The sequence below is a fragment of the Fundulus heteroclitus genome, chromosome 8 (genome assembly GCF_011125445.2).
Source record: "Fundulus heteroclitus isolate FHET01 chromosome 8, MU-UCD_Fhet_4.1, whole genome shotgun sequence".
Taxonomy (NCBI): Eukaryota; Metazoa; Chordata; class Actinopteri; order Cyprinodontiformes; family Fundulidae; genus Fundulus; species Fundulus heteroclitus.
Window position 1 is genome coordinate 6,262,764 of NC_046368.1, and position 13,877 is coordinate 6,276,640.

Genomic DNA, 13,877 nt, shown 5'->3' on the forward strand with positions numbered 1-13,877 from the left:
GCATGTAAATAAGATGATTTGCCAATGGAATAAGATTTTTGCACTTAAAATAGGGACAATTCATCTCCATCATCTTATTTCAAGTGGTGTATATCTAATTATCTTATTTTAGGGGTAAAAAATACTCATTCCATTGGCAGATAATCTTATTTACCTGCTCAAATCAAGGGCAAATACATTCATTTCAAGATAATTCTACTTATTTTTAGTTCTCTTTTTGCAGTGTGGTTTAAAGTGTTTAAAGTGTTCGATTGCCGGGGGAAACGCCCAGGTCTCTGTCCTCAGAGACGACCTGCTGACAGTCTGAGGAGAAGTGACCCCCACACCCTGAAGCTATTCTAGGAAAAGCTGAAATCCCCCCCCCCCCCCTCCAGCAGTCCACCTCCAGGAACTGTACTCCCTTTAAGATGAAAAAGTCACAGGTAACTCAATCCTAAGCTGATTTACGGCGTCACGCTTCCCAGCAGGTCCGGGGTCAGGTAGCCGTCCGGCGCCGCTGTCATCTTCGGGGGGCTCGGGTTGGGGCCCGGTGTGGGGGTCGGCGTCAGTAGGAGGCTGTTCTGCCTGTCGACGCCTTCCACCACGGTGTAGACAGGAGCCGAAGGCGAGTTAGGGTTAGGATCTACCTGCAGGTTCAGCTTTGCGGCGTTGAGCTCAGAGGGGCGGGCTCTCTGATCCGCCTTCAGCGCCGCCGGGTCGTCCTGTTTGCTCTCCTTCTCCTCGCCGCTGTCTGAGAGCTGCTCAGGTGACAGCAGCACCTTACCAGAGGACCGGACCTCGCCGACCTGCGTGTACGCCGCCTCGCCGCCCGGCGCTTCCTGACCGGGGACGAGAGGGTGGAAGGGCGACCCGCTGGACTCGCTGAGGAGGTCCGGCTCGCAGCAGCTGGAGCGGCCCGAGTCGTCGTCTCTGAAGCCGAGCGGAGAGCAGTGAGAGGACAGGGAGCGGTCCAGGAGGCGGTCCGTGTCCACGTCCATCAGTTTGTCTCCAGGCTCCTCCATGTCCAGGTCGATGAACTCCACCCAGGGGTCGTTGCTGTAGAGCTCCGGCCTCAGGTCGGCGGGGCCGCCCAGGATCGTGGTCAGCTCCCGGAGCTTCCCCTTCTGAAACACAAAGGGAAACACGGCTCAGAGACCCACGGCAGAACCAAAACGGTACCGGCAGAGTGCGAAATATGGGGGGGTACGGGGAGGCTCGACCCCCCCCGATTACCCCATGAGACCCCCTGAAAGCCTCAAAAGCAAAATTTAAAGGGGGTCCTAAATTGTGTCAAAAAAATTTAAAATCAAATATTTTTTGTCACTAATGGTCACTAAAATGTTTTTAAGCTCAACATGTCCAGTATTCAATTCAATTTTTTTTTCACAGATATGTTCTGTTTTTTGCCAAGTGGAGCCAGCCAATCCTGTTTGCGTATGCAAATTAGCCATGTGTGCGGCGCGAAACAGAAAAAAGACGTAACGTTGACAACAATTAATACTAAAAATGTTTCAATTTTAGTATTAGGGACTGATCTTATCTGTTGTGCCTGTGCACTTTATCTGTTTCACTGTTGGTGAATGAGAAACATCCTCTCGAGTCCTTGTATGTCTGGTGAATGTGAAGAATTGACATTAAAGCTGACTTTGGTTTTGACATTATAATGTTATAGGCCTACTGCATATTGAGAAAATTTAGATCGGTATTGCGCAACAATCGGGAGATGAGGACCCCCCCAAACATTGACAGGTATTTCGCACACTGGGTACCGGTACCGGTTCTAGCAGAAAGGCAGCTTCAACTGTACCGTCTACAGGTGATCAATGACTTTTTACGTCAGACACCAAGGAATTATGGGAAAAAGGACCATCACTATGCAGACGACACACAGCTCTACATCACCATGTCACCAGGGACTATGAACCAGTTCTAGCTCTGACTTAAAGGAAATCAATGCCTGGATGTGCCAAAATTTTCTTCAATTGAATAAAAAACAAAACTGAAGTAATAATTTTTTGACCAATAGAGGAGAGATCAGAAGTTAGCTCACAGCTTCAGCTAGGAACCACTGATCAGGCCTGAAATCTGGGAGTAGTGATGGACTCAGACCTGAACCTCCATCTAAAGACAATTACAAAGTGGACCTTCTAGAACCTGGAGAACATTTCCAGGATTAAAAGGCTGATGTCTCAGCAGGATCTGGAGAAACTAATCCATGTTTATCTTTAGTAGAACTGATCACTGCAGCGTTGTTTTCACAGGTCTGCCTAAAAAGTGGATCAGAACGCTGCAGCTGATCCAGAACCTGCAGCCCGCGTCCTCACTAAGACTAAGAACGTAGAGAACATGGATCCGGTTCTGAAGTCCTTCCACTAAGACTAAGAATGTAGAGAACATGGACCCGGTTCTGAAGTCCTCACTAAGACTAAGAACGTAGAGAACATGGACCCGGTTCTGAAGTCCTTCCACTAAGACTAAGAACGTAGAGAACATGGACCCGGTTCTGAAGTCCTTCCACTAAGACTAAGAATGTAGAGAACATGGACCCGGTTCTGAAGTCCTCACTAAGACTAAGAACGTAGAGAACATGGACCCGGTTCTGAGGTCCTTCCACTAAGACTAAGAACGTAGAGAACATGGACCCGGTTCTGAAGTCCTTCCACTAAGACTAAGAACGTAGAGAACCTGGACCCGGTTCTGAGGTCCTTCCACTAAGACTAAGAACGTAGAGAACATGGACCCGGTTCTGAAGTCCTTCCACTAAGACTAAGAACGTAGAGAACATCGACCCGGTTCTGAAGTCCTTCCACTAAGACTAAGAACGTAGAGAACATGGACCCGGTTCTGAAGTCCTTCCACTAAGACTAAGAACGTAGAGAACATGGACCTGGTTCTGAAGTCCTCACTAAGACTAAGAATGTAGAGAACATGGACCCGGTTCTGGAGTCCTCACTAAGACTAAGAACGTAGAGAACATGGACCCGGTTCTGAAGTCCTTCCACTAAGACTAAGAACGTAGAGAACATGGACCCGGTTCTGAAGTCCTTCCACTAAGACTAAGAACGTAGAGAACATGGACCCGGTTCTGAAGTCCTTCCACTAAGACTAAGAACGTAGAGAACCTGGACCCGGTTCTGAGGTCCTTCCACTAAGACTAAGAACGTAGAGAACATGGACCCGGTTCTGAAGTCCTTCCACTAAGACTAAGAACGTAGAGAACATCGACCCGGTTCTGAAGTCCTTCCACTAAGACTAAGAACGTAGAGAACATGGACCCGGTTCTGAAGTCCTTCCACTAAGACTAAGAACGTAGAGAACATGGACCTGGTTCTGAAGTCCTCACTAAGACTAAGAATGTAGAGAACATGGACCCGGTTCTGGAGTCCTCACTAAGACTAAGAACGTAGAGAACATGGACCCGGTTCTGAAGTCCTTCCACTAAGACTAAGAACGTAGAGAACATGGACCCGGTTCTGAAGTCCTTCCACTAAGACTAAGAACGTAGAGAACATGGACCCGGTTCTGAAGTCCTTCCACTGAGACTAAGAACGTAGAGAACATGGACCCAGTTCTGAAGTCCTTCCACTAAGACTAAGAACGTAGAGAACATAGACCCGGTTCTGAAGTCCTCACTAAGACTAAGAACGTAGAGAACATGGACCCGGTTCTGAAGTCCTTCCACTAAGACTAAGAACGTAGAGAACATGGACCCGGTTCTGAAGTCCTTCCACTAAGACTAAGAACGTAGAGAACATGGACCCGGTTCTGAAGTCCTTCCACTGAGACTAAGAACGTAGAGAACATGGACCCGGTTCTGAAGTCCTTCCACTAAGACTAAGAACGTAGAGAACATCGACCCGGTTCTGAAGTCCTTCCACTAAGACTAAGAACGTAGAGAACATCGACCCGGTTCTGAAGTCCTTCCACTAAGACTAAGAACGTAGAGAACATGGACCCGGTTCTGAAGTCCTTCCACTAAGACTAAGAACGTAGAGAACATGGACCCGGTTCTGAAGTCCTCACTAAGACTAAGAACGTAGAGAACATGGACCCGGTTCTGAAGTCCTTCGACTAAGACTAAGAACGTAGAGAACATGGACCCGGTTCTGAAGTCCTTCCACTAAGACTAAGAACGTAGAGAACATGGACCCGGTTCTGAAGTCCTCACTAAGACTAAGAACGTAGAGAACATGGACCCGGTTCTGAAGTCCTTCCACTAAGACTAAGAACGTAGAGAACATGGACCCGGTTCTGAAGTCCTTCCACTAAGACTAAGAACGTAGAGAACATCGACCCGGTTCTGAAGTCCTTCCACTAAGACTAAGAACGTAGAGAACATGGACCCGGTTCTGAAGTCCTTCCACTAAGACTAAGAATGTAGAGAACATGGACCCGGTTCTGAAGTCCTCACTAAGACTAAGAACGTAGAGAACATGGACCCGGTTCTGAAGTCCTCACTAAGACTAAGAACGTAGAGAACATGGACCCGGTTCTGAAGTCCTTCCACTAAGACTAAGAACATAGAGAACATGGACCCGGTTCTGAAGTCCTCACTAAGACTAAGAACGTAGAGAACATGGACCCGGTTCTGAAGTCCTTCCACTAAGACTAAGAACGTAGAGAACATGGACCCGGTTCTGAAGTCCTCACTAAGACTAAGAACGTAGAGAACATGGACCTGGTTCTGAAGTCCTTCCACTAAGACTAAGAACGTAGAGAACATGGACCCGGTTCTGAAGTCCTCACTAAGACTAAGAACGTAGAGAACATGGACCCGGTTCTGAAGTCCTCACTAAGACTAAGAACGTAGAGAACATGGAGCCGGTTCTGAAGTCCTTCCACTAAGACTAAGAACGTAGAGAACATGGACCCGGTTCTGAAGTCCTCACTAAGACTAAGAACGTAGAGAACATGGACCCGGTTCTGAAGTCCTTCCACTAAGACTAAGAACGTAGAGAACATGGACCCGGTTCTGAAGTCCTCACTAAGACTAAGAACGTAGAGAACATGGACCCGGTTCTGAAGTCCTCACTAAGACTAAGAACGTAGAGAACATGGACCCGGTTCTGAAGTCCTTCCACTAAGACTAAGAACGTAGAGAACATGGACCCGGTTCTGAAGTCCTTCCACTAAGACTAAGAACGTAGAGAACATGGACCCGGTTCTGAAGTCCTCACTAAGACTAAGAACATAGAGAACATGGACCCGGTTCTGAAGTCCTTCCACTAAGACTAAGAACGTAGAGAACATGGACCCGGTTCTGAAGTCCTCACTAAGACTAAGAACGTAGAGAACATGGACCCGGTTCTGAAGTCCTCACTAAGACTAAGAACGTAGAGAACAGGGACCCGGTTCTGAAGTCCTTCCACTAAGACTAAGAACGTAGAGAACATGGACCCGGTTCTGAAGTCCTTCCACTAAGACTAAGAACGTAGAGAACATGGACCCGGTTCTGAAGTCCTCACTAAGACTAAGAATGTAGAGAACATGGACCCGGTTCTGAAGTCCTTCCATGGCTCCCTGGATCTCAGAGAATAGACTTTAAAATCCTTCTGTTAGTCTATAAATCCCTGAATTAGCACCTAAATCCATCACAGACTTGTTATCAGGGCATCAACCCTCCAGACCACTCAGGTCTTCTGGCTCCAGCCTGCTCTGCAGAACCAGAACCAGAACCAGAACCAGACATGGAGAAGCAGCATTTAGTTCCTATGCTCCACTGATCTGGAACAAACTTCCAGAAAACTGTAAAAGTTTTCTTTAAATCAAGATTAAAAACACATTTGTTCAGGATTGCCTTTGAATGTTCTAGTTAAACTGTTTTACAGAAACATCATTAGTTCATGTTTGTAGTCCAACTGATTTTAATATTTAATTTTAGTTTCCAAATTTTTATTTTGTTAAATTTTTTTTTACATTTTATTCCAACTAGTTTTTATTTTCCCCATGCTTTAAAGCACTTGATTAAATAAATTTGCCTTGCCTTTCAAAAGGATTCCCTCATTTTTTCCCCATCAAGACAACAAACCTTAATGTATTTTATTGGGATTTTCTGTGACAGGCAGAACGTAAACTTGATAAAATGAATAAAACTACGTGTTCCCAACGTCTTGCCGAAAACCAAGACGTGTTCCCAACGTCTTGGTTTTCGGCAGTGAGGAGCAGCATGTGGAAACTCGCCTTCAGCAGATATGGGTCGATTCCTTGTATTTTCGGTCCAGGAACGGGAGGCAGAAGGATAAACATCAACCTGGAGCAGCAGAGAAAAAACGTAGGTAATAATAAATGTTATGACACTCCTTCCTCCTTCAGTTTGGATTCATGGAAAATGTGGCAACATATCAGATTAACTAATCTTCAGATTATGATTATGACATACTAACTTTTCCTGCTGTGAAATGATGACTAGCAGCAGGATGGCCACTAGAGACAAAGCTCCGAAAATGAGCAAAGCCATAACTGGGAATCTTGAAACTGATGGAAGAAAAACAAAACAAATTAATTCAAAATGCTAATTTTGAATTATTCTGATGTGACGGTTATCAGCGAGCGTTTCTTACCTGCAGACGGGACCTGCACAAACACAGAGTCGCTGAAGTTTCCAAAGTCCTTCCCGCCGAGCATTTTGCAACGGACCCGGACCTCGTGGTGGACGTCGGTTTGGAGGCCGAACAGGGAGCGGTGGGTGCTTTTCACCAGGCTGGTCTGCGGTTCAGATGAACACATGAGGACCAGAACGTTCTGCATGGTCAGCAGAACGGGGAGCGCTCACACGGCCACCCACCTCCTCCCAGCGGTCAGAGCCGGCCTGGCGGTGCTGGACCTGGTACTGCAGCGCCATCCACCCCGTCTCCACGTCGGCGGACTGCGGGGGCTCCCAGCGCAGCATGGCGTCAAAGTGCGTGCCGGTCAGGCTGCGGTTCATCAGGGTCCAGTTCAGGCCCAGCGGGGGGTCGGGTCGCACTGCAGGGCGGGCAGAGCAAAACTCAGAGCGAGGAAGACAAGTTCAGACCCAATCAATGGATGACAGAATGTTTTAATCTGCTGGTCCTGGATGGATGGATGGATGGATGTATGGATGAATGAATGAATGGATGACAGATATACATGAATGGATATTTGGAGCAATGAAAGGATGAATGCATGGACAAATTGATGGATGGGTGAATGGTTGGATGGATGGATTAATGAATGAATGAATGAATGAATGGAAGGGTGAATGATGGATGGGTGACAGATGGATGAATGAATCAATGAATGAATGAATGGATGGATGGATGGATGGATGGATGAAAGATGGATGAATGAATGGATGACAGATAACAGATATACATGAATGGATATTTGGAGGAATGAAAGGATGAATGCATGGACAAATGGATGAATGGTTGGATGGATGGATTAATGAATGAATGAATGAATGGAAGGGTGAATGATGGATGGGTGACAGATGGATGAATGAATCAATGAATGAATGAACAAATCAATGAATAACAGATGGATGAATGAATGGATGGATGACAGATGAATGAATCAATGAATGCATGGATGGACAAATGAATGAATGAATGACTGGATGGATGGATTAATGAATGAATTAATGGAAGGGTGAATGATGGATGGATGGACAAATGAATGATGGATGGATGAAAGATGGATGAATGAATGGATGACAGATAACAGATATACATGAATGGATATTTGGAGGCATGAAAGGATGAATGCATGGACAAATGGATGGATAGGTGAATGGTTGGATGGATGCATTAATGAATGAATGAATGAATGGAAGGGTGAATGATGGATGGGTGACAGATGGATGAATGAATCAATGAATGAATGAACAAATCAATGAATAACAGATGGATGAATGAATGGATGGATGACAGATGAATGAATCAATGAATGCATGGATGGACAAATGAATGAACGAATGACTGGATGGATGAATTAATGGACGAATGAATGAATGAATGAATGGATGGATAGATGAACATATGGATGGATGACTGATGGATGAATTGATGGATGAATGAATGAATGAATGGATGAATGAATGGGGGGATAGTTGAACAGATGGATGGATGACTGTTGGATGAATGGATGAATTGATGGATGAATGAATGAATGGGTGAATTAATGAATGGATGAATGAATGGATGAATGAATGGGTGGATAGATGAACGGATGGATGGATGACAGATGGATGAATGGATGAATTGGTGGATGAATGACTGGATAAATGAATGGCTGGATGAATGAATGGCTAGATGAATGAATAAATGGGTGGATAGATAAATGAATGAATGAATGAATGAATGAATGAATGAATGGGCGGATAGATAAACGGATGGATAGATGGATGAATGAATGGATGGATGAATTAATGAATGAATGAATATCCCCCTCTCTTGTTTAAACTCCTGCCAACAGGTGGAGGATCTTAGCCATGGAGTCAGGAACAGACGCGGATCTCTCCAGACCTTCCAGACCTTCAGAGATGGTGAACTCACCGATGTCGGCCACAGAGAAGGAGATCTCATCGTAGAGGACATCTTGGTCTCTGGAGCGCAGCTGCACCGTGTAAGACGTCCAGACGGTGGTGTGGTTCTCGTTGAAGAAGCACTCGTTGGGTCTCTCTGAGCTGTAGTGGGGGCATTCACTCCAGTTTCCCTCCGAGGCGGTGGGGCGCCTGTTGGGGGGGGGGGCACACACCATCAGTCTAGAGGAGGCAGTCTGCTCCACAGGGCTGAAGAGTCCATGTGGCTCAGTCGGTAGATTTACCCTTTAGACGTGGATTCATTTATTTACTGAAGAGGCGTGAAAGTAACCATAACCTCTTAGATCTTCCCAGAGATCCTTGGACTTTCCCAAGATTTTAGATGTTGATCAGTCGGATCACTCCGCTCAAACAAATTCTTAGACTAGAGACCATTTTAGAGCTTCAGCTCCACCTAATTACAGATTAAGCTTAACGTTTGTATGTTTCTGAGCTGGTGCACATAATCCAGAGCTTCTGCGTCCAATTAAAGTTGTTTTTATAATTATTACAGTTTAATAAATCATTAAAAGCCAAACATAAACCCATGTGTAAAACCTCTGATTGGGTCTATCAGCTATCAGACGTGTGAGCCTCAGGTGGACTTTGCCTTCTTAACCTGGTGGGACCGGCGCCCAGCGTAGGGATAACGTGTCCCTAACCAGGTCAGCGGCTGAAAGACGTCGACTCAACGCGATAACGTGCTTCAGTTGGATGAGATATGCCTCGATTTTATCACCGGAGCTAAACCAAACCTCACGTTTACAGGTTTAAAATCCCAAACTTCACACTTTATTTTTTTTTTTTTTTACATTTTGAGCTCTTAAACACCTTTCTGTACCAACTCCTGCGCTCCTGATCTACCGTTAAGTGAGGGAAAACACAGGTTCAGATATTAGTTAAAACAGTGTGTTCCCTTACAATCTGTTGAAGTAGATTAAGCGCAGATCCCTCGGTTCTGAGAGGTTCTGGAAGGAGCCCACGCTCCATCTGCAGCTGAAAGTCTCCATGTTGGGGGAGATGCAGGCGGTGAGGTGGGGGCGGACTGTAGAGGGCAAAAAAAAAAAAACAATTTTATTTGCACATTATATTAAAAGCAATATCCTCTTCTTTTCATTGCTGCGTTGGAGGCTCTCTGAGCTGCAGGATGGCACCTGAAACCGGATTCCCCTCTGGCCACAGGGCGACCATCAGCTTTTTCCTGGAAGTCATTTTCCTGCTCGTCACGAGAACGCTGCGGGAGGAGGAGGGGGAGGAGGAGGAGGAGGCGCGCTCATTGCCTCCACTGCGGTGAAATAATCTGTTTGTTTTCGCTATACCCAGAAGTGCGCTTGCACAGGAACAGCCGTGTGGCTCGGGGTTGGGTTTTTTTTTACTGCCTGCACAAATTGAGAGCATGTGTGCACAGAGCAGCTCTCCGTGGAAAGCGTCCAGCTGCAGGCTTCATGCCCAACAAACACCGCATCGGTGAAAACCTGCTAACGGTCAGAAATGACCCCGCTCTGTCTCCTCCTGCTCACTGACTGGACCATAACCTGCAGTACGTACAGTTTTGCACCTTTGTGCAGAAAAGTGCAGAATGTTTGCAGACTAACACGCAGAGTGATAATCTGCAGATTAATTCACTGTGAAGAGATTTTTGCTTTTTTGCATGAAGGTTACGTAACAAACCACATTTTCAAAGCATTTTTGGACAAAGTGTTCTTCAGAACAGAAGGTGTTAAGGAGTTCCCTTTATTAGGCTGGTTCTGAGAACCAGGCTGCTAATAAAGTCTCAAAGAAGAAAGCAGGTTTGCCTCAGATCAACGTCTGCTAGTATTGGTTACTAATGGTTGCCTCCGAGGAGAGGAATGCTGCCGTCCTGGTTTGGCATCAAAACAGCCTGACGCAGGAAACTGCAGCCGCCGCAGCTAAAAGACGAGTTTTCACTGTTATCAGGAGCGTCAGGATGCAGGGAGGAACGGTTCAGGATGTCCAAGAAAGTCCAGTTTCAACCAGGATGTTCTGCTGCAGACCTGTTGCCACCAGTGCAGAGCTTGTGCAGCATCGGCAGAAAAGCAGCAAAAAAAAAAAAAAAAAAAAAAAAAAAAGGCCGGTGCCGTATGATAAAATCACCCAGAGCCGACGGAAACTGTGTGAAAAGTTTTCTGTTCTGATGAATCTTCCCTCTAATTGTTCAAGACATCTGGAAAATCATTTCTCCAGGAAAGAAAAGGGACAGGCTGAGAGCTCCCGTGAGTTCATCGTGATTCCAGGAATCCTGAAACAACTCCCTCCTAATAAGGAGAACCAAATCTACCCATGAAGGAGAGGGATCAGACCGGCGCTAAAATTCACACTGTTGCTGCAGAAAAGGGATTTTCTAAAGTTGCTTAATGGAGAGCATTTGTGAGTAAAACCAGCAGAAAACTCCATGGGTGTAACTGTAGAGCAGTGGCTTCCAAAATCCATTTCTTTTTATAAAAAAACAAAACAAAACAAAAAAAACCCCACAAAACTAATCTTTTGTAACATTTTTAATTTTTAACTGCAGAAACATAAACTAACATGCAAGATTCTATAGAAACTAACGCACCAGTCAGATTCCTATGGAAAAGGGACTTGCAGATCCAAAAAATAAAAAAGCTTCTTTTTTTTTTTTTGTTGAGTCGACTGTTTTCTTTAACCTGGTCATCAGCAGCGTCGTTCCTACTGGGTTCCCACCGTTTCTGGTTCTTCAGCTTTAAAAGGTTCTCTGACAGGATGGACGTCGCTCATCAGCGTGCTTCTTTAAATGCAGCGTGCCTCATGTGGAGGAGAAGGTTAGTCTTTAAATGTTTTTTTACGAATAAAAATCTAAAAAGTGTGGCAGGCTTTTATGTTTAGCCTCCTTTTGTTTTGACTCCTGAATAAAATCCAGAACAACCAATTAGTTTTGGTAGTCTCCTAATCAGACAGGCAAGTCCAGCTCTGTGTAATTTAATTAAGTATCAATCTGCTTGTTCTGTTTCTGGCCTCAGAGGTTTGTTAGAGAACTTCAAAGAACATCCAGCATCACGAAGATCAAGGAACAATGTCAGGAAGTTGTGGAGAACATGGGACTACTGCAAACACGTCTGTCCACCTAAACCAAGAGGAATGGAGAGGAGAACTTAGAGAGGTAGTCAAGAGGCCCAGGGTTACTCTGGAGGAGCTGCAGAGATCCACATCTGAGAGGGAAGAACCTCCTGATAGGACAACCATCAAGGTCCACTCCACAAATCCAAATGTTATGGAAGATGAACAAGAAGTGATGTGTTTCCCAGTTTGTCACCAGTCTGGTCACAGTAACCTGTGGAACAAGCTCACCGTGATTACCTCCTTCATTGGTTGAAGGAGGTAATCCTTAAAACTTAAAATACTTAAATGTTCTGAAAAAATGATGGTGCACCTTATATCTGATCACTGTTGCGCTTACTGGCTGATTTTATGTGGTACAATGCACTCAAATCTGTTAAAATGTTTAAATATGACTTTGGTTAGCAAGGAAGCTGCTCTGCTCAATGGATATTAGGAGCATTACGGTACACTGTGTCACTACCTGAGGACCCCTGAGCTGTCTACCAGACTGCCTGACTGTAATGTCTAAACTAGAAGTGCATTCATGTAAGGCAGCCTGGAGTATGCACTAGCAACAATAAACCTAGTAAGTTAATTCAATATAAAAGTTTATTTTGTCCAGCTGCTCTGTCCTCCTGATAGAGAGGGATAGAGAGCTGAGGATGTGGAGGAGTGATATTACACACTTGGAAAGAATGGTGATTAAAATGTGATTGAATGCATTTAAGATGTTTGGTTGTAAAGTTGCACTTGTAGTGTAAGTGGTGCATTAATATGGCCTATTCTAAAATGTTTTCTTTTCAGAAAATAATTATATTTATTTATTTATTATTTATTTATTTAATTATACGCAGCGCTGCATAGGCATAAAAACTCTTACTTTATATCTTCGTCTATCGATGTTGAAATAAATACCCACAAATATATTGTGATTACTCTTAAAGTCCATTTCGTGCCATCCCATCCCTGCGGTGAAACATGGCGGTGGCAGCATCATGCTGTGGGGCTGCTTTTCTTTAGGAAACTTTTCACCTTTTTCTCGTGTGAAGACAAACCTACAATAATCTTATGTTTAATTTATTGCTGGCCAGGTAAAAAAAAAAAAAGAAACTTTTGCATATGTATTTACAATAAAAATAAAAATTATGCAACGCCTGATAGTCGTGCTGGACTACTGCATAAACGTGCAGCAAAACGTGCAGCGTTGACGTTTGTGAAGTTGTAACATTACAAAACGTGGAAAGTATCAAGCTTTCACCATAGTTACTAATTAGACATAAACACAAACTCACAGCCATCCTGAGCCAAAACAATAATATTGATAATAAGACAAAGATTGTCAGCTGGTAATGAAAAAGAGTTGTGATCTGCATCTGGCAGGAAGCCATGCAGCAAGAAGGGGCATGAATCCACGACGTGTCGCCTTCAGGAGAACCGTGTTGCTCTCTGAAGCCGCAGTAACATAAAACCAGCCTTTTTTCTTCAGGTTTCCCTTCCAAGGAACCGGACCTTCTGGTAATCTCCCTTAAAACGACTTTCTGAAAGTTTTTCTTGGAAGCGAAGCCCAACGCAGGGATGGATGACTCCATTTCTAACTTTAGCCATGCAGAAGCAAACATGGCAGCCTCCAGCCGGATTTAAGTTTATTTATTGTAGCTGACGTCATCTTAAGGAAAGAGCTTTTTTTTTTTTATTATATAAAACAAACAGCTTGGAGTCGGACTGTGACTGAATCGTCCTGGAGGGCATCAGCCGTCGCTTTCTGACACCATCACGTCTCACAGGTCCGGGCCGGCTGAGGGAAAGTGGTCTGTGCTTTTCCAGCTGACGACGGTGATGCATGCTGTACAGAACCTCTGGCCCACTTCACAGAACAAGAGTTAAGGGGTAAAAATAACCTGTTTACCAGATCATGGGCTCCTCCCCCTCTGTGGAGCTGAGCTTCGTCAGGATTAGGGGAAAAATCTGACACCCAGCTATGTGGAGCGTGTCTGTGGCTCAATAAGCAGCATGACGACCTGACAACAGCCATGAACATCAGGGAGTTTCTGAAACGCAGATTTTAGGACATTTGGGTGGCGGTTATTTTTTACAAAACAGAAAACATCTGGCGTTGTGTGACTGACAGAGCCCATGGTCCCCGATCACCTTCATTACTGCAGCAGATCTCTGAATGAACTGAAAAAACAACGTAACGGACCGGTTGCTGTTTGATGAGCTAAATAAAAGGACATTTGGGGATCCATGAATAATTCACATTAGGTCCAGGCGCCATTATTTA

At 44.8% G+C, this 13,877-nt stretch overlaps 1 protein-coding gene across 2 annotated transcripts in view; it reads right to left on the reverse strand.

Annotated features, from left to right (window-relative positions):
* Positions 1–209: 209 nt before the first annotated feature.
* Positions 210–13,877, reverse strand: part of ghrb (growth hormone receptor b) — a 28,666-nt gene continuing 14,998 nt past the window's right edge. Inside the window, exons 2-9 of one of the 2 annotated variants that reach the window (XM_036140005.1) lie at positions 13,503–13,644; positions 9,440–9,563; positions 8,493–8,671; positions 6,764–6,942; positions 6,540–6,684; positions 6,363–6,453; positions 6,160–6,229; positions 211–1,103 (exon numbers count right to left, since the gene is read on the reverse strand). In XM_036140005.1, the coding sequence (XP_035995898.1) occupies positions 444–1,103; positions 6,160–6,229; positions 6,363–6,453; positions 6,540–6,684; positions 6,764–6,942; positions 8,493–8,671; positions 9,440–9,528 (1,413 nt within the window). In that variant the 5' untranslated portion in view covers positions 9,529–9,563; positions 13,503–13,644 and the 3' untranslated portion in view covers positions 211–443. Of the gene's footprint in view, positions 1,104–6,159; positions 6,230–6,362; positions 6,454–6,539; positions 6,685–6,763; positions 6,943–8,492; positions 8,672–9,439; positions 9,564–13,502; positions 13,645–13,877 lie in introns of both variants that reach the window. The other variant, XM_036140006.1, reaches the window with a different exon arrangement.